The sequence below is a fragment of the Terrapene carolina genome, unplaced genomic scaffold, assembly GCF_002925995.2.
Source record: "Terrapene carolina triunguis isolate 2854851 unplaced genomic scaffold, T_m_triunguis-2.0 Scaffold231, whole genome shotgun sequence".
Taxonomy (NCBI): Eukaryota; Metazoa; Chordata; order Testudines; family Emydidae; genus Terrapene; species Terrapene triunguis.
The window spans coordinates 13,146,967-13,166,255 of NW_020664582.1; the positions used below are offsets into that span (position 1 = coordinate 13,146,967).

Below are 19,289 nucleotides of genomic sequence, written 5' to 3' on the forward strand. Positions count from 1 at the left end.
GCAGAAAAAGTGGTGCTTCTACAATAAATTCTATACAAAATAAGAGTCACACTCTGGTAAGGCAATCACGTTTACTCTGAGGATCAGCAAGGCAGAATGCTTTACAGACAGCATACAGATGCTAAAACAGGCTTTCCTATTTCCTTTCCAAGTTCTGGGGGAAACGGTTGGGTTTTATCTGTGTGTTTTCCTGCAGCCAGTAGGGTGTCGCATGCAGCCTTCTGGGATACCTGACCAATGTCTGTTTAACACCACAAGCTATATATTATATGCTGTATAGTTTGTGTACAGAACAAAAATAAATACAACGTGACCTCCCAACTTGCAGACTTCCCAAAATGTCACTGTTTCATTCATGGTGAATGAATCGAAGTACAGAGTTCCTGTTGTGATAACTGGGCCTACAAATGTACTCTAATTTGCACTTAACTGTAAAAAGTATGTGAAGGTTCATAAGATGTCACAATAACCTATAACAACAAATATTGATGGGAAAAGGAGACAGAGACTGTCAACAAAACGACCTACTGAGATGGTTCAAGGACTATGTCAAAATCATGCTTGGCAAAAACAGAAGATGTGGAACCAGAAATTAATGAAGCAAAATTGGAGTGTCAGATATTAGGCCCAATTGGTGGACAAAATAATGAGGGGATGAGCTATTCTACCCATCGCTCTCTTTTTGGGTTCATAAAGGAGGACACTTTGGGGGAGAAATAGAAAGAACAGATGGAAACTACTGATGAGAGCTTCATCATCATGGCTGTCACCCCCACTGTCTACTGGGACCTCGGACCATCTTTGTCCTCATCCTGAGCGACACCCTGACCAGTTCGGCCAAAGAGAGGTATCAAGATGACATCACCACCCCTACCAGCTTCAACAGAATCCCCAACACCACCTGAGATGAAACGGGATCAGACTTTAATAACAGCTGCAGCTCATCTCAACTAACATCTTCTCTTTTCCCCAAAAGGACAGATATCACCATCTTTGATACCATCTAAGAGATTGTCAGACAGGGGGGGTTTCCTTCTAAAACTCTCTCCAGTTAACAGGAAAGGAAACAAGAGATGTTGTTAAAATGAAAGTCTTAATCAATACTTAACCTTCCAAATGCTTTAACTCTTTTAGTTCTTTTCTGTATTTTTAATAAAGAGTTGAAAGGATTTTTAATGGTGTTTGCGCCATGGTAATAAACAGGCTGAGGTTTCTGTATACCAAACCCCAGGCCTTGTTTAACACCATTTAATGATGGACAGTGACTGGCTTACATTAACACCTTTGGCCCATATATTCCATCTAAATTAATACAACAGGCCCCATCCCAAATGGCATTTGAAACTCAAAAGAAACTGAAGCATCACAGAGTCTTTTGTCTTTTGCAAAGATGTCTAAGGAGGGCTTCCCCTGCCTTGTACTTCTGCACAACAGGGACAGCTGGACTCCAGTGGCCAATTGAGGTACCATAACAATCGACAGAAAGATCTCCATTCATTTCAATCAGTGCCCCCCAAAGCCCTTGAGGGAAAGGTAGGGAGAAGTCACAGTGCTGATGCAATGCTTACCCTGCCCAAAGGAGTACATGCAGGCAAGGTGAAAGAATGAGAACATACCTGACCCCAGCTGGCAGCCAAAACTCTGGGGGCAAGAACTGTGCGACCATGATGCAACACCAAACAGATGGAGCTGCAGCTTAGTACACTCCCCTCCACCTCCAAACACTGCCATTTACAACAGCCTGCTTTCGACTCTGCTTCCAATCACCTCTGCACGGCTGTGACATTAAAAGATGTCCTCAAGTATTGATCTATGTAAGAAACTAATGCACTATGTGGATTCCAATAGTATAGGCAAATCACTGAAATAAGCAGGTGAAAATCACCTCCTTCCAAAAAAAAAAAAAAAGTGTTATAAATAGACTTGGCAGAATTTGATTTTTATTTTTTTAATATAATTTTGATGGATAATAATGTATGTTTATTTTTAGCATTTTTGATTATTTAAATTTTAACAGTTGTGGAAAATTATGAGGGGTAGTAAGACATTATTTAATGACAGCAGATATAGAGATTCAAAAAGTTAAAGCTTGATAACCATTAAAACACAAATTTGTCAACTTCACATGTCAAAATATACAAAGCAAATAGTCTTAAATCAAATTCTAACAAGTTCTCAAGCAGCATTTTTCTTACTTTGTCCGTCTTTGAATTTCTATCATCATCGATGGAAATATTTCTGTGTCCGTTTGTATATATACGATGAAATTAATGTTTACCGACATTTATTGATAAATATCTCCTGAGGTTTTTTTTTTCTCTTTTAAATAAAGTAGAGACTTAAACAACAAAAGGAAGATTTATACCCCCACCTTCAAAAGTCACACATTTTATTGTGAAAGAGAAAAGGCAACTCAAGCACAATTAAGAATACCTCCCGTGATGTTTTTTCATTTGCTTATATTCGGAGATTACCACCACAGCAATTACATTTAAAAATTCAGGGACCAGAGGCCACTGGTTTATTATCACTAGAAAACAGCAAGCTATTTCTTTGCCCTGTTTATCTGATTGATTCCCAACATCTTTCTGGCACACAATCTATCAGTTTATCTCTCCCACTTCATCACAGTCACTTCTGGCAGCTAAATACAAGATCCAAATCCAGTGTTACACAGACATACGACACAGTAAACCTATGTAACACTGCTACTCTGTAAACGGCTGCCCTTAAGGCTAAGCAAAAATGGGATCTTGGTTTCTAGTCAATATTCTGTCAGAAGCAAGGTGGGAGGGAGAGTTTTAAAAACAGGAAGAAATGGTGTGGCTACATTCCAGTGGTTTCTTCCTATTCTAGCAATGTCATGTTTACTGTTCCCACTAATCTTGGTTCTTTGACACAAGTGCATAGGAAAAGCTACTGGGTAGTGCTGGCAGAGACTGGGAGACTGCAGCCCAGTAATGCAATCAGCAGCTTTGCAGAATAAAAGGCAGTTTTCCTGTTCCGTCTCTTCTCCACTTACTACAATGAAAATTCACGATTCCTTCCTCATGTACAGTATCCACTTACCCACGGCCTGGAAAACACTTATATGGACATTGCCCCTTCCAGCACACAGAAGTATAAATAATTGCAATGATATATAACATGGGAGCAACACAGACTAGTGGATAAAGTATGGGGAGCGAGTTATGCAACTTGGGTTCTAGTCCCAACTCTGACACCAATTCACTGTACAACCTTGGGAGAGTCACCTAACCTCTTTATGCCTCAGGTTTCCCCATATGCAAACTGGGAATATAGATCACAAATACCTCACAAGGGCACTGTTTTTTAAGACAACCTTAGTTTGTATTGCGGGGAACTGGCCATTGGGGGATGATTTATCCTGACAGCGAGAGAAGAGAATTGCAGAAGCCCTCTTAAGCACATTAATAGTACCCACCCCTAAAACAGTATACTATATATGCAATTATGTAAATACACACACAGTACACACATCTACTTTATAATATACTTCCTACACATTTCCCATATTTATTTTTTTTTACTCCAAATGGTTGAGGAACAGCTCCCAGAAGCACAGACACAAGCAGTGGTACAAACTAGTGAGTTATTTTAGGTTAATCAAAAGCATCATAACTACTGCAGGTGTAACCTATTTCATTGTAAAATCATCTCTATAGAGGTCCCATCATTACCCATTCATGATGATACTACCCCTTGAGAGTATCATACTGGATTGAAACACCGGTCCACCGAGCCCAGTATCCTGGCTATAACACTGCCAGAAGCAAGTCGTGGGGGAAGAATCCCCAAAATCAGGGCCGGCTCCAGGCACCAGCCCAGCAAGCAAGTGCTTGGGGCGGCCAACGGAAAGGGGTGGCATGTCCGGCTCTTCAGCGGCGGGTCCCTCACTCCCTCTCGGAGCGAAGGACCCGCCGCCAAATTGCCGCCGAAGACTGAAGCGGCGGCGGTAGAGCAGATCGCGAGCGCGGCTTTTTTTTTTTTTTTTTTTTTCTTTTTGCTGCTTGGGGCGGCAAAAATCCTGGAGCCGGCTCTGCCCAAAATGAACATCTTTGATAAATTACAGACCCTCACTGTAGTTATAACACGTCAAGTACATGCGATTACATGTGTGACTGCATTGTGGATATCCTAAGAGCATCAAGGTAAGAAAGGCAGCAATTTATGGTGGAAGCTTTGAAAGCGTTGACAGGATCCCATCAATCGGATTCATGAGACACACACAATATATATTCTATTCATTACCTGCCCAATGTGCATGCTAACTTCTAAATCACTTACTGTTTAAACTTGCACTGAGCTCTGAATACATCTGTGGAGACGCCTTTGTTCCAAATTAGGATCCTAAAAGGCATGTTTATATATGAACACAAGATCTTGGAGGATAAATACACAATGTGTCACTACGTTGACGAATCTCAGGCAGGAAGAGTTTCTGAAACATCAGAAATCCAAGGTCTATTTAGAATGGACTCCACTAGTCAAAACATTAACTACAAACGCCTCCTCTCTAAAGTATTTCAGTTTTCATTACAAATGCTAACTTGCAGAAGGCTGTCTGCACCCAAGTACATGGTACATAAACACAAGGGGATCGTCCAATTATTTATCAACACAGCTTCCGCAATGGTTCTGTCATTGTTTGATTGCTAATATGCATAAGAAAAAAATAATTCCAGAAGTTGCCATATCTCCATGCTCTACTGCAGCAGGTCTCAAACTGTGGGTTGGGACCCCAAAGTGGGTCGCAACAACATTTAATGGGGTTGCCAGGGCTGCCTTAGACTTGCTGGGGCTGAAACCCGAGACCCAGTGCCCGGGGCCAAAGCCCAAGGGCTTCAGCCCTAGACGGCAATGCTCAGGTTACAGGCCCCCTGCCTGGAGCTGAATCCCTTTGGCTTTGGGCCTCACACTCACACACACTCACACACACACACCCCTGGGGCAGCGGGGCTTGGGCGGGCTCAGGCTTCGGTCCCTCCTCCTGGGGTCCATAATTTTTGTTCTCAGAAGGGGGTCACGAAGCAATGACATTTGAGAACCCCTGCTCTATTGTGTTGCTTTGTTGAAAGGTACAATGCCAACCCTCAGACATCCATCTGGACTCTTTGTATGTGCACCGAACCTAAGCAATCTCAAGAGGGAGATGTCTTCCTGAATCCTGAATGGATTAACAGCACCACGGTGACCACAGTGTATCTAATCAACGTTGACTCCAGACTGCATTACTGCAGGGCACTCTATAAGGAGTTTCCCTGGCACAGAACACTGTTGCTTGCCTCCTAACTGGGATGGGTCACTGAGTATATACTATTCCTGTGCAACCTCTTTGCTTCAGGGTGCAATACAAGGCAGTAGGTACAATCTATACATCTCTGAGCGGTCTGGGACCTGAATATCTGAGGAGGTGCCTTTGTCATGACAGGCAAGATCAGCTGGGTTACTTCTGCTGCCATATCCGGAGATTAAACTCAAAAACTGTGCAGCAAGACATCTGCAGCAGAGGGAACTCTTCCTTCTGGTGGCTCAGCAAATCCGAAGTTTGGTGGCTAAAAGGTGCAGCTGCAGCTACACCCAAGATAGACAACACAAGGTGCATTTGTTCCTGCAGGCTTGTAACAGAATTTTTGACATGGTGGTGAGTGAGATGGATCCCTCCCTTGGAGCTCTGGCCACAGATGCTCGCTAGACGGGACGGCAATGCTGCAGTGTGAGCATCAAGAGAATCCAGACTCTGCAGCAGTTGGGACACTGGTCACGGGGGTGTGGCTCTTACATAAATTAACTGCATAAGAGCACTTGCTGTTGGAGTAAAGCAGGCATCTTTTTATCCCTTTGGGGTCTATTATTCTGCACAGAGAATCCCTCCCATTGGTGTTAATGGGGGAAAGTTGCATGCAACAACAGGGGGAGACTAAAGCTTGTAAACAGCGGCACCCATGGGCCAACAGGCCCATGGGCAGTTCAGCCGTCAGTCAAGAAAGAGCAGTTTTCTTCACCTGGGAACTGAAGGTGAAATGTTCTTTCCGTGCAGGGCAACTGCAAGGTTCAAGAGGTTGTGGGGGACAGAGAAGAGGGAAAGGGGAGAAAAAACCAGGGACAGGAGGGAAATTAGGAAATGGAAATAAAAGCTATGAAGCATCTTATTACATCTAAATAGTGTGAGTCTTAAAGCTGAAGTTATAAATCATGCTAACAATGGTTACTAAAATCAAAGTGGATGTAGCCAGAGGCTACCACTGAAAAAGTCAGTCTAGACCTGCCTGGCTGCCTCTGGTCTTTAAGGATTTGATTAGTTTTTCCGCTTTCTAGTTCATAGACTTGCATTCAGCCCATGCTCCAGAGCCAGGTAGGGCTCGGGATACACAATGAATGATCAATTCATTTACTGAATAAAGTAACACTATTTTTTCAGCACAAGACCTAAACCACTTCCAAAGCTGTAATATTTCATTAAGCCTGGTGATTCCAGCTCAAATTTATTAGTCAAAACAGAAAACTCTCATCAGACCCCATATATTCCATTAGGAGTGATCTATGGTGTCTCCCGATGTCTAATTATTAACTAGGAAGTGTAAGTAAATCACTATCAGCATTAAGCCCTGATGTGTGAAGACAGAATTGGAGTTAAGCAATATCAGCAGTAAAAGGCTTTGATTTGAATAATTTTCTTTTATCCACCCACCACCACCTCCCAACTCATTCTCCCCTTAACAAGTGAACAAATCTGTCCTTTTAAATGACCACCACCAAGTTCCAATTGTCAGTAAGAGCAATAGCTCTGCAGCCCACCTTGCCTGTCCCAAAACAGCAGCAATCTGGAGGCGAGGCGTACATTTCATAGCGATAAAGGAGTGGAGTAACGTCATCCACACGAACGTTATTTGCTTTTGCTGCCAGGTGGTGACCTTTATGTGGTTAATGGCTACACCTGTGCATGTTAGAATTCAGGTCTGGTCGACACTAAACATTTAGGCCAACGTAAGGCAGCTTACGTTGACCCAATTATGTCAGTGCACACACTACAGCCTTGCCCCCCTGATGTACGTGCCCTACCACCGACATAATAATGGCACCTCCATGAGAGGCATAGCGCTTATGTCCATGTAGTTAGGGCGATACAGTGTCTGTGTAGACACTGTGTTACTTACCTCAGCTGTTAGCTGTCTTGTGAATTTCACGGCTCCATGCTGTCAATTTCACGGCTCCACTCTGGAGCCCTGAAACTGACAAGAAAGCCGGGCAGCTAGAGCCCAGCTGCTCCTGACTCCCCACTCCCAGTCGGGCTGCTGCCTGGAGGCTCCCCACTTCGGCAGCCAAGAATCTCAAGCAGCTGCACCCCCCACATACTCTCCCAGCGGGGAGCCGAGAGCCCAGGGGGCAGCTGGGGTCTGGGCAGGGAGCAGTGCAGAGCTCAGAGCCCTGGTTCTCAGCCTCTCACACTGCCCCACACAGATCAACTTAGAGCTGTAGTGCAGACATGCCCTTCGTAAAACTTCATGTTAAAATAGTGTTTTTCATCCAAGCACACCGCAAAGCAATTGAAAGCCTTAATTAAAATTAGTAACACCCCCCTCCCCTCCCCATGAGCCATTATGTGCCCTATGGGTAAATACAGGCACGGAGAGGTCATGTGATTTGCCAAAGTTGATCTCAAGAGTTGGCGGTAGAGCCTGGAACAGAACCCAGAATTCTTGACCATGCTTCCACAAATCGGAAAATGTATCAGAATATAAGAGATCCCGAAATCCACAATTGCTAACAAAATAGATAACCGAGATATGCACAGAGAAAAAAAAAATTAAAGGTGAGATTTTCAAAAGCAGCCAGTGTTAGCCTTGCTCATCTCTCACCCAAGTCAATGTTAAAATTTCCACTGACTTCAGTGAGAGCAGTTGGGCCACCACCGAGAGCTTTCGAAAAAGTCACCCTTAAAACACAATGGAGAAAAATGTTATCCTGGTTACGCAAAAAAGATACTCTGCCAGAATCACAGAGAGTTAGAAAACGCCAGTAGGAGATTATTCAAGGACAACTGTGGCTCATGACTGAGCACTCCTGCACATAGAACCTATGACTGTCTATCAAAACTAACTTTGTTTCTAATGTTGTCCCTTATAGTCATTTTTGAGCATTATGCTACTGTATTTAAGTGGGACTGTAATAAGGATTTTTTTTTTAAATCCACCTATGTCTTACCTGATGTTTAATGATTAAACAGACCAGGTAGCTAAAAGAAGGTGCTGCCATATTATCCGATAGGAACCAGTTTGGTTTATGTAGCTTGTTATCATTTGAAACATAATTGGGATGAAAAAAAGTGTTATTTTGTCTCCATTACAATTGAAATCCTTTGTAAAATTAGCAAAGGCACAGCAGGCATGCTTGTTATAAAATAACCGGGGCTTCAGACTGCTCTACATCAAAGCCGGCTGTTGTGTGTGTTAGTTGTTGTACCATCACCTTTCAATTCAATGAGCGGTGTATATGTAGAGGTGCAGCATGGTATTTCAATGTGGTTACTGTACTGGTTACTTTAAGGTGAAAGTCACTTTAGCCAGGTTAAAATTATTGCTAGTAATATCAAACAGGAGGTCTGCCAGCCAGTTAACACTCAACTAATATAACGGTTAACTACACAGGACAATATAAGCAGCATTTCACACCATGTTCACTGTTCTTAGTACAAAGGTCAGAACGGAGATTTTTGTTCAAATACACAGAAATCAGAAACAACTCCAACAAGCTGTACATACCCAAACCATGAGAAACTCTACCCTGGAACTTGGCAGCAAAGACCCACCTTTAACCAAAAACGTTGTTAGACTTTTCCAGAAGGACTCGATCTCATTTAAATTTAACCAGCTGCCCATGTATTTGTTAGTGGAGATTAAGCAGTTTTAACCAATCATTTTAAAGTTCCACTCTCTGTGTATCACTTGTTTTAACACAAAATCCTTCCAACAGCTCAAGAACTTCTTTTCTCCCTATCCCACAGAGCCACAATACACTGGAAAAGCTTTTTGTGTTTTGTTTTGTTTTGAATCAAACCAGGTAGAAAAGGGAAAGTCCTGTTCAGTTTCTCTTCCAAGTTAAGAAGTAATAATACCAACAAGCACAGCTCATCCTCATGCCTGCTAAGATTTCATCAGAAAAAAGATGGAATAACATCCAGGAAAGGGGTTTAACTCCTGCTCTGAACTGAACATTGACAAACGTATGATAAACTACAGCATCTGATCTGAATATTTCCTAATCTAGATTTTTTTCCTTCATTCTTTGGAGGGACATTATAGAGGTGAAAATCATATTTATTTTTTCCTTTATCTGTGCTACTAATACCACCCACAATTATTAAAAACTGCATAAATGGTGTAAGATTAACATCTATTTTAAGGTTCTTTTAGTTTACTTTTTGCACTTCACTCTACTTGGACAGAAAAACTGGACTGCTCCTCTTTCAAGCTCCCATGCACTAGCACAATGCTCTTCGAGTTTCTAACAGTGATGGGAAAATTTTAGACCCATTGGTAACTATTATTATTTTTAAAAATCACCATGGAACTGTTTGCATTGGGTTTTCAGTAACCTATTTTGTAATGCAAAAACCTAAACTGTAGGACTAAACCACTTGACTATTTTTTTTAAAATATTCTATGGAAATTCAATTGTATGTGGAAAAAAGGCTAACGATGCTGGGTTTCCGTTTTCTAATAACCCATTAGGAGAAGTTTCAAATCAAGCTTTAAAACGTGTTATTAACCATCTACTGAGCCATTTGAAAGATACATGCCTATGATAAGAGTATTGTATTGCCATTAACCTATGGGATGGTTCGAGACATCTCTTATTCACACAAAACTCTAAATGCATCTAATTAAAGCCACAAGATCAGCTGTCCATATTAATCACTCAACAGTTTAATTAAGGTAAACCAGCTTGTCAGAAAACTAGCCTTCTCTCTATTCTTCACCATTATTGACTTTTAATAGTTCACTGGATTAGTAATTACTTGTTTATGGCATTATCAAATACCTGTGAGACAAAAAAAAAAAAAAAACACAGTATGTGACCAGGAACAGTTTTAAACATACCCTTAGTTGGAACCTGAGGATAAATTTATGTCGTCAAATTAAGTTTTTTAAAAAAGCCAGACTGTTACGATTTAAATCACTCTATAACCCAAAAGGAAAGTAAACTGAGCCAGAAACATCGTAATGAGTGTTTGAGATCTGGAAGCTGTTTTGTCACAAACTCTGATTAAATAGTTCTTTTGGATAAAAACTAGACATGAACAGGAGGTTTAGTGAGATAAACACTTAACTTATTTTTATATGCATTGTTAAAATACAGACATTGAGCAGCTGTTACACTGGATCATGTAGACAAGTACACTAAGGACAATAATACTAGGAAGGTAGTTAACATACAGATGCAAAGCTTTCTGTGGAGAAAATAAAAGAAACCTTTGATGATCTCAAAGCACTTTACAAACTAACTATGAGTAGGTAAGGGATATAAAGATCCATGGCCCAAATCCTCAAAGATATTTAGGCACCAAACTCAGGGGTTAGATACCTAAATACCTTTCAGCAGCTGGGCCTATATGCCAACCGATAAAATGCATCCATCTCTAGGGTGGAACAACACAGCAGATGTTTAGCAGTTTAGGACAAGTGCCCCTGAAACGGTACTAACTAACAGGGATAGTCCCATCTAATGACTGCCACTACCACTGGCTGAAGACTTTAGGTTTTCCTTGGAGTCTCCCATCCAATTAGTGACCATACGTAGCTTATGAGACAATCACAGCACAAGATAATATGGCTCCAGGCCATTATGAGAGGCAGTGCCAAACTGTTTAACTGAAGCTGGAGGGAGGGTGGGAATAAAAGCTATGTATATTCTTAATTTTCCCTAGGCATATCTGCTGCCATCAGTGACGAACATTTGTTCTGGGCAGAGTTGCTACCAGTGGAACACTTAGCATATGAACATTAACCTAATTCCTGTTAGAGATAAACCAATTTCAGCTCTCTCCTCTTCTAGGAGAGTATTTCATCCTAATAATAAAATCTCCACTGTAGCATGTTAGACTAGCAGCACTCTGGTAGCAGGCTGGATTCTTAAGTCTTAATGCTGCAATATCTGTAAGGGATTCTACATAAACATGGCTTTTTAAAAAACAAACCAAAAAAAGTAGTTTTTTGCCTTAAAACGGTATGTGAAATGGGGTTCAACATCCCTTGCTCTAAGTAATCAGGATCTTTTTAAAGCTGCTTAATTATTCTCATCTGGCGTAGCCTAAATAAAGGAGTTCGGTCCCACGTCTCTGTCATGGCTGTACATTACAACTCAATGTGGGTCACCAGCATAAAAATCATTATGAGACAGCGAAAGGCTTGTCTGCCTGCAAAACAACCGAGCAAACATGGAGGAAGCGGGATGAACGGATGAAACACAAATTGTTGAGTCCTGAATCGTAAAATTCCCCCTGCCCTGCAAGGTGAATTCCACTGAATGCCACTGAGGGCTTGTAAAAGACGAGACTGCTTTCCCACAGGAGCTGTGGAATCTTAAGATTCCAGGACCATAACCTATAACAATACAGTATGTATATTTATACTGTCTCAACTCTGCTTTAGTCACTGACTTGTGAGCCTAACGTCCTTCCTATGACTGAAGAGAGGGGGAAATAACTTGCACTTGAACTTGTATTTGACCCTTAATAAACATAATACGTAACTAAAGTGCAATATTATAATAAAATGGCATTTAAAAAATAGGGAGTCCTAATAGCTTAGTTGTAAATTTGAATAATTAAAAAACACTGAAATGCACAAGGTTAGACTTTTAGAGGTGCTGAGCTACCACAATAATCATTTAGAGTTGTGGGCGCTCGTTACTTCTGAAATATCAGGTCCTTTTTTATATTTTATTTACACGCACACACGCATGCGCTTACGTATGACCCACTGGAAAGAAACCACATTCATTGTATTGTCATGGGTCTATTGTAATACATTCTACCCCTTCTGAATGCAACACTCAGCTCCAGCTCACTACCCTGACAAATAAAGGAAAGCACTTTATGAAACCAATTTAATTGGGAGGTGACAGAAAACATACAGCCATTTTCTTTAGCCTTATCACTGAATTGGCTTCAGCTCCAATCTCTGCCAAATCCCACTCAACAGAAGAAATTAACCAGGTCAGCGGAACAGGTGCTACGCTGTGTCTGTCAAGGGGCTGGCATCCCCACAATTACTTGCACACAATGAAGCGGTAATCTTTACAGATCATCTCTCCCAATAAGCATATTGGGGAGGAGAGGAGAGGAGAAGGGTGGAAGGGAGGGAGGGGGGAAGAAAGGAAAAAAAAAAAAGCAAGAAAGGAAAATGAATGTGTCGCTGCCTCGCGGCTCAGCAGATGTCTGTGCGTGATGTACGAGGCTAGGATAAGCTGTCGTAGCCTGCTGCCAAAGAGTGGTAAGTGATTAAAGCCTCCACAGTCCTAAGCACCATATTTAGAGTCTATGGGGTTTCAAGAGTTGCACCCATTCCTTGCTGTGCTGCCAGATGTTGTCGATTGGTCCCCATTCCTATTCGCTGTGTGCGGGCGGCAGCAGTTGGTACAGCAAGTAATGCAATCTGGAACGTTTCCGGAGATGCCGTACATTAAACGAGTGTCACCCATCATTCACCTCTACAGAACGCTGAAACAACTCCAATTTGCTGCCACTTCCCTCTTGGGAAATGGCCAAGATACAGTTGTTCCTGGCAGCCCCATTTGTTTTACTCAGGTGTTCCTCTTCCCTCAATGACCTCTATTAGTTTAAGTTTTAATTTAGATTAACCCCAGCACCCCAATTAACCAGTGAGGGGAAAAGCTAAAATGTGACTAGTCATAATTCTGAAATCAGAATGTATCGAAGTTAAAATTATTAGTAAGGAGGAAGGGCCATTCAACTACTGCAATTTTTCTTTAAAAACTTAACATTTCAGGGCCAAGAAAACCCCCACAGTACAGGCCTAAGGTTTGCCAGTCGGGGCTATTTCTCGCTGTTCATTTCGGTATTTTATTATGCTGATTTAATCTGCAATATCCTCTTGTTGCAAACTTGGACTCCTGAAGATGGGAACAGATTTGTCTGCATCTCAGAGTTATCTCACACCAATATTCAGCACTAACATCACAGATCTGGCCCTCCAATCACTGCTGCTCAACAGCCCCCTTCTGCATTTGAAAGAGTGTGCAGAGGGATCCAATCTCCAGTGCAGGAGTTGCTGAGTCCCTCCCTGCCATGGAAATGCTGTTCAACTCACCCCAGGGCTAGGAAGGATGCTCGTATCGTAACACACAGTCCTGGGAATCAAGAGATACAGGTTCCATTCCCTGCTCTGCCACCTGCGCCCTGTGTAACCTTGAACAGGTTGCTTACCAGGTGAGATGTTCAAAAGCGTTTAGCCTTGTCCTAACTCTGCTCCCATAGAAGTCAATAATAAAACTCCCATTGACGGCAATAGTAGCAGACTTAGAACAACGCTGAGGACTCCTGAAAAAATCACCCCCTTAAAATTTCTCAGTGCTCTTCCAATCTGTAAAATGTTGACAATAAGTACCTACTTTGCTAATGTTTTCGTTCTGTTTGGTAGTCCAGGACATGTATTGGAAAAGTCTACTACTCTAGTTGAATTAGTTATCAGGCCCTAAAATTCACATAATTCCACCTCCCTTCTCCATACTTCAATTGCCGTATGATTTTACCTGCTGATCTAATGAGCTTCTCTAGTTAATATTTTCAGGTTTCTAATAATAGAACGGCATTTGTTTAGTCCTGATGTTAAAACCATCTCTGGATCCTTGGACCAGCAATATTTTTTTGGGCACTGGTCCAGGACTTAATTTAGCAAATCACTTCAAAGCACTGTAATTTCCAGTATGCATTTTATGTGGCTGACATTATCATTTGCTAACTGAATTACAAACACAATGATCACCCCAGTCTGCAGCCGCCAGAGTAGTGTGTGTAGTCTCCCTGCCTCAGTATGGAAAGAGCTTTGGGAGCCCAGCAGCACTTTCAATCTTCACGCCGATTAGACAGGTTTTATGTTTGGATGAGGGTAACTAATGTACCACTGAGCAACTTCAAAAATTTTATTTGTGATGGGGCTTTCCCACCCACATAAGCATTTGTTTTTTCTTTAAAATATTCAGCAGTAGAAACTTCTGTGATTTCCTCTTTGTACAGCAATAATCACCAATGAGAACTACAGAGATTGGTCTGATTCAGCAAGCCTGATCCACATGGGTAGAGTAGTTTCAATGAAGTCCATAAGACCCCTCCCCATGAGGCAGGGCTGAAGGATTGACAGATAATGTCTTGCATAGCGATTTCAGAGTTAAAACCATCATGAAATAAGGATAATAGGTAGAGATTACAGATGTCCAGTCAAGCAACTAACATGGTGTTTCTCTAAGAGGAATCTTTGGGCAGAAGAACTTACTGCTGAGAATTTACTGCATTAACTCCAGAAATACTAAAAGCCAACTTGAGCCAAGAGACAGAGAAAAGATTTCCAGAGACCCACCTGGTGGTAAAAGTCATCGTCATCAAAGATCTCCTCATCCAGGTCTTTTAGGTGCGTGTTGGATTTGACTTGAGGGACGACCTCCTGGAACATCAGAGAGAATGTTTATAAGCCCACATGTGCCTATGCTTCGGGCAGCACCCAGACATGGTATCATATCTTAAAACAAGTCTAACACACTTTTGGTGGATTTGGGCAGTGAACCTCCCTAATCCATATTTTCAGCACCTTATGTTCTTCAATATGTACAGCCTTGGGACCCATTAGAACAAGATCTAGATGTATTAGGCTGTAGAAAGGACTCTATGGAGACGTGGTAGAAGCACCATTTTTAATTCAACTTGAAAAAAAATGAGTACGCATACAACAGGGAGCTATCACGGATTAATAATGGTTTGGATGAAAGGACTCAATGGGCCTTTTCCATCTCCGACCTCAATGACACCATGTAAAGCTCACAAACATTTGAAAGCATGGTGGAATGGTGAACACCTTCCATTGCAGGAAGTTTTTAAGCATTTGATTATTTATAAGGATAGGATTAAAGGACTTCTAAAACATGGGAAGGAAATGGAAAAAGACTGCCAACACAGAACTGGTTTTATGATTCCCTATGAAACAAGCACAACCTGCATATGATATCTCTGACACATTGCTGTACTTAAATGTAGTTGTGCCTCAATGCATATATGGGCCTATATTTTAAATGTAGTGGGAAAAATATTTTTGCAAGTGCAATAATTCTACGTTAATTTTTACAGCTGAGTGTTTACTATTCCTTAAATACTAAGTTGATGTAGACACTTAGAATATTTTGCAGGTGAAATGCAATGTGATTCTTGGTTCCACCTTCCTGGTCAAGAGCTTTAAACCCCATTATTAGGACCAAATTTTACAGTTGCTTCTTTACAAAGCAGAATACAGGCTCTGTGACAGAACTGACACCTATTGCAGGACCAGGGTAAAGTGCTGGCATGGTCCAACCTGGAGTCTTGCTCTGCCTATCAGGAATAAGCATAGGAACCAACACAAACATTGTGAAATACAAAAAGCACCTCAATCATCTTTTAATCCATTAAATTACAAATAGTGTTACTTCATCACCCATTACACCAACAAGAACATTACTTGTTAAAGGATCAATTTAATTCATTTGCAGAGAATTTCATCACTTCCATTGGAAACAAAAACTCTTACCGAACATCCGGGCAATGATTCGGGGACGGGCTGAGATTCCTGCTCCAGCTTTCCAAGTACCCTATACACAGATCGCTTAGTCTGTGTCCGCCGTAGTAATCTCTCTTTGTCCATCATAATATGATCAATCTGAGTCAAGATTGAACGCTCAAAGGCACTGAAACCCTGCAACAACATTAACTAGTGTCAGATAATGCAGAAAGCTGCTGCTCAAGGCAGCAATGTTCCTTTATCTTTCCATGTCAGTGGATAAGCAGACAATGTTCCTACTGGAGGAGTTTGAGTTTGGATTTTTGTTGTTGTTTTTTTTAATATATATATATATATAAAACCCAACAAAAAATAAACCAACAAAAAGATACTGCCCTGAGGCAAGCTAAAAACCTGGCTTAATAGACAGGCTTCACTGTTCTAGCTCAGACAAACTTCTCAATGATTAATATTAACCCCTACATGCTAGGCCCTGGATCTCTTAGGACAAAATGAATTGCCAGCTGAATTAAAGTGTTCAGGTATGTGTATTTACAATAAATCATGAAGTAAATAGGGAAACGTACAGACCATAAACAGTATCTTGTCTCCAGCTCACAGCGGACTGATACCAGCTGCTTCAGAGGAAAGTGTGAGAAACACGGTAGAAGGCAGTTCTGAAGTAATCTGCCCATGGGGAAAATTTCCTCCTAACCCTGCCAAGTTAGAGCCTGGCTTATGGCCTTGAAGCATGAGGCCTTATATCCCTTCCAAAAGCTTTGGGGATTTTTGTTTGTCATGGGCGTGTGTTTTAATTCTTACTATTGTAACTCTAGATGGAACAAGGAATGTTCCCATGTATGAATGGCATGAAACACTTCGGCTGCTGTCCCAACGTCTCTGGTAAATTTCTCTCTCTCACACACATACACACTTGCCTTCCCCAATTTGCCAGAAGCTAGTTTGGTCTTGTCATGCCACTTCTGCAAGGTGTTGTTCCGATACGTTCTGAAGTCAGCAAATCGCTTAGCCATGAATTCTGGATAGTCTTCCATCTCTAGCTTCCGTTTAGCGGGGCCTTTCCGCTTCATCTGATCCTCACCTCCCATCTCTTCATCACTACCACTGGGGATCTCCTCATCACTAGAAATTTAAAATAAAAAATAAAAAATAGAAACACTTTAAGGCAACGATTTGGAAACTCTCTTTAACAGCAACTCCTCTGCTGATTATCTTGCCATCTTCTGTTAGTTATTCAGAAGTCAAGTCGCTGAACCCTCCCTCCCGCCACCAAAAGAAATTACAAAACACAAGCTCCCGGTGAAAACAGGATAAGTTCAAATGCCATTTGTCCGCTGTGTCCATTACCCACACAGTAGGAGCTGGGGGAGCAGAGCTGAGATGGCGAAGGTCAAACCTTCTATGTTTTCCTATTTAAAAAGTTAACTGCCAGGTGGGCTTTAGCAAGGCCCAGACCCAGTCTTGTTCTGTATTTACCTCTCCACTTTTGATTGCTTCCCATCTACCAGATGCCTCGTCCCTGGATATTGACAGAGCAGCTCATCCTGGAGGTCCACTAATGCTCTCAGCAACGCCTTCAAGGCTTTATAACCTGCAGAAGAAGGAGACGCAGTGACAATTGCAGGTTGATCCCAGCTTCTGGTGAAGCCTCAGCGTGACTCTGGCTTCTCGTATTAAACCTACATTCCTGCCACAGATAGTGCAGGTCTTGGTAAGCCTCATAGGCGACTGTTTTCACCAGCTCAGTTTAAAATGTTGTTTAACATGTATGACTCATTCTTTTGTTACTGCCAAAACAACTGCACAGAAAGATATTCCTAGAAAAGAAGGAAGGGAGTGAGGGGCATTTTCTAAACTGCTGAGCGGTTACACATTGATCAGTCTATTTAACTGAGACACACAAGTTTGGGCTCAGAATCCTAAAAGATTAGCATACTGAAGTAGCAAGTACTGTGGGCTTAGGTATCTGATGGCACAAGGATATGACAACAGCCCCTTTTGCTGACTAATTCATTGCCCTCCTATGTTACTTTTTGCAGCAGACACCGGCTTTGGTGTAAGAATATGAAGCAATTCCAGAGAGAGAATAACTATATGTATGTATCCTATCTACACGTGCAGGTGTAGGGGGGTGTGTGTGTGAGTGTGTGAGTGTGAGTGTGTGTGTGAGAGAGAGAACGAGAACTGCAGGCCTAGCGGTTTATAAGCAGAGAATGTCAGTCTCCAGGCCTGCCAACTGGGCACCCTTCACAAACCCTACATTCACTTAAAAAGACAGAATGTAGTTAAACCAGAAGAGAATCAAGGCAGAAGTAAAAAGATTCTCCTCAGGCAGCTGTTTTCCAGACCACCTGCAGGCCCATTCGGTATCAACCAGCCAAAGACCTGGACAGTTGCTAATTCCTTCACGTAGCTGTGGAACAAAGTCCCTGTCGAGAGGAGCTTCCAATCTACAGGGACAAGCATTCGAAATCAGACACAAGCCCAGGGTGATGGGGAGATGGATTTGTCCAACAGTGGTACAGCAGCTCTCCCTAAAAAGGTAGGACATTAACACCCATAGGTTTCCCAAGAAAACTCTCTGTTACCTGGTTAATAAGAGCCTCTTTCCAGGCCTTGCCGGAACTCTCTGGAACTACAGTCTGAAGCATCACTTATTTTAGAGGCTGCCCACTGCTGCTATTACCAACAGGAGGCCAGAGGTCTTGGCATTCTAACTAGACCTGTATCTGGGAACTGTTTCACAGGCATCTGCACCTCGTTTGAAAGTGTGCTGCCTTCGCTTGTTTCTAGCCTGATCACCATCAATACGAATAGAACACCACAGAAACAGGACTACTGGATTTCAACAGAGAGCTGAGAAGAGAATCCAGCAGAGAATCCCAGTGCTTGGGATTTCCAGTTCTTGCCGACATAACCATGCAAAGCTCTGTGGTTCCAGAAGTTACTCAAGCTACTACACGATGCTGGTGGGACATCCCACTGAATTGGACCCCGCCACTTCAGCAAGTTGTTTCCCTACTGTGGCTCCACAAGGATGTTTCTTGTTCCAAGAAGCTTGTATTTGGTAATGGTACCCTGAGCATTATCTGAACATTTCATATTTCCCCACAGGAAGACAGTTGCAAGTGTCACTTAAACGAGGAAGTGGATAGAACGGGCTGTGTTTGCGTGTGGAGCCAAATTTTATTTGTATGTTTGTAAATATTCAAAGCACATGCTGTTCTGGCCTTATTACCTGATATGACAACGGTAAGTACACAGATTTAGTTTGGGAAGCTAACCACGCTCACACACCTGGCACCTGTTGCAAAACATGCAATAGGTTGCCATCAATACTATAATTCAACCACTGCACGATGTCCGACACTCTGAGAAGTCTTTACAGCTTGATGTCCCTAACAAATTCAAGTACAGTAAACAATCACTGACAATCTGACCATCAGTCTGCAGAGCTGTGGCATCATAGCTCAAACATGTTCA

General features: G+C 42.0%; 1 protein-coding gene across 1 annotated transcript in view; it reads right to left on the reverse strand.

The window, feature by feature from the left end:
- AATF (apoptosis antagonizing transcription factor) overlaps positions 1–19,289 on the reverse strand; it is a 78,112-nt gene that overhangs the window by 31,461 nt on the left and 27,362 nt on the right. Inside the window, exons 5-8 of the mRNA XM_026656596.2 lie at positions 17,283–17,397; positions 16,724–16,928; positions 15,816–15,980; positions 14,619–14,702 (exon numbers count right to left, since the gene is read on the reverse strand). Of these exons, the coding sequence (XP_026512381.1) occupies positions 14,619–14,702; positions 15,816–15,980; positions 16,724–16,928; positions 17,283–17,397 (569 nt within the window). The remainder of the gene's footprint in view (positions 1–14,618; positions 14,703–15,815; positions 15,981–16,723; positions 16,929–17,282; positions 17,398–19,289) is intronic.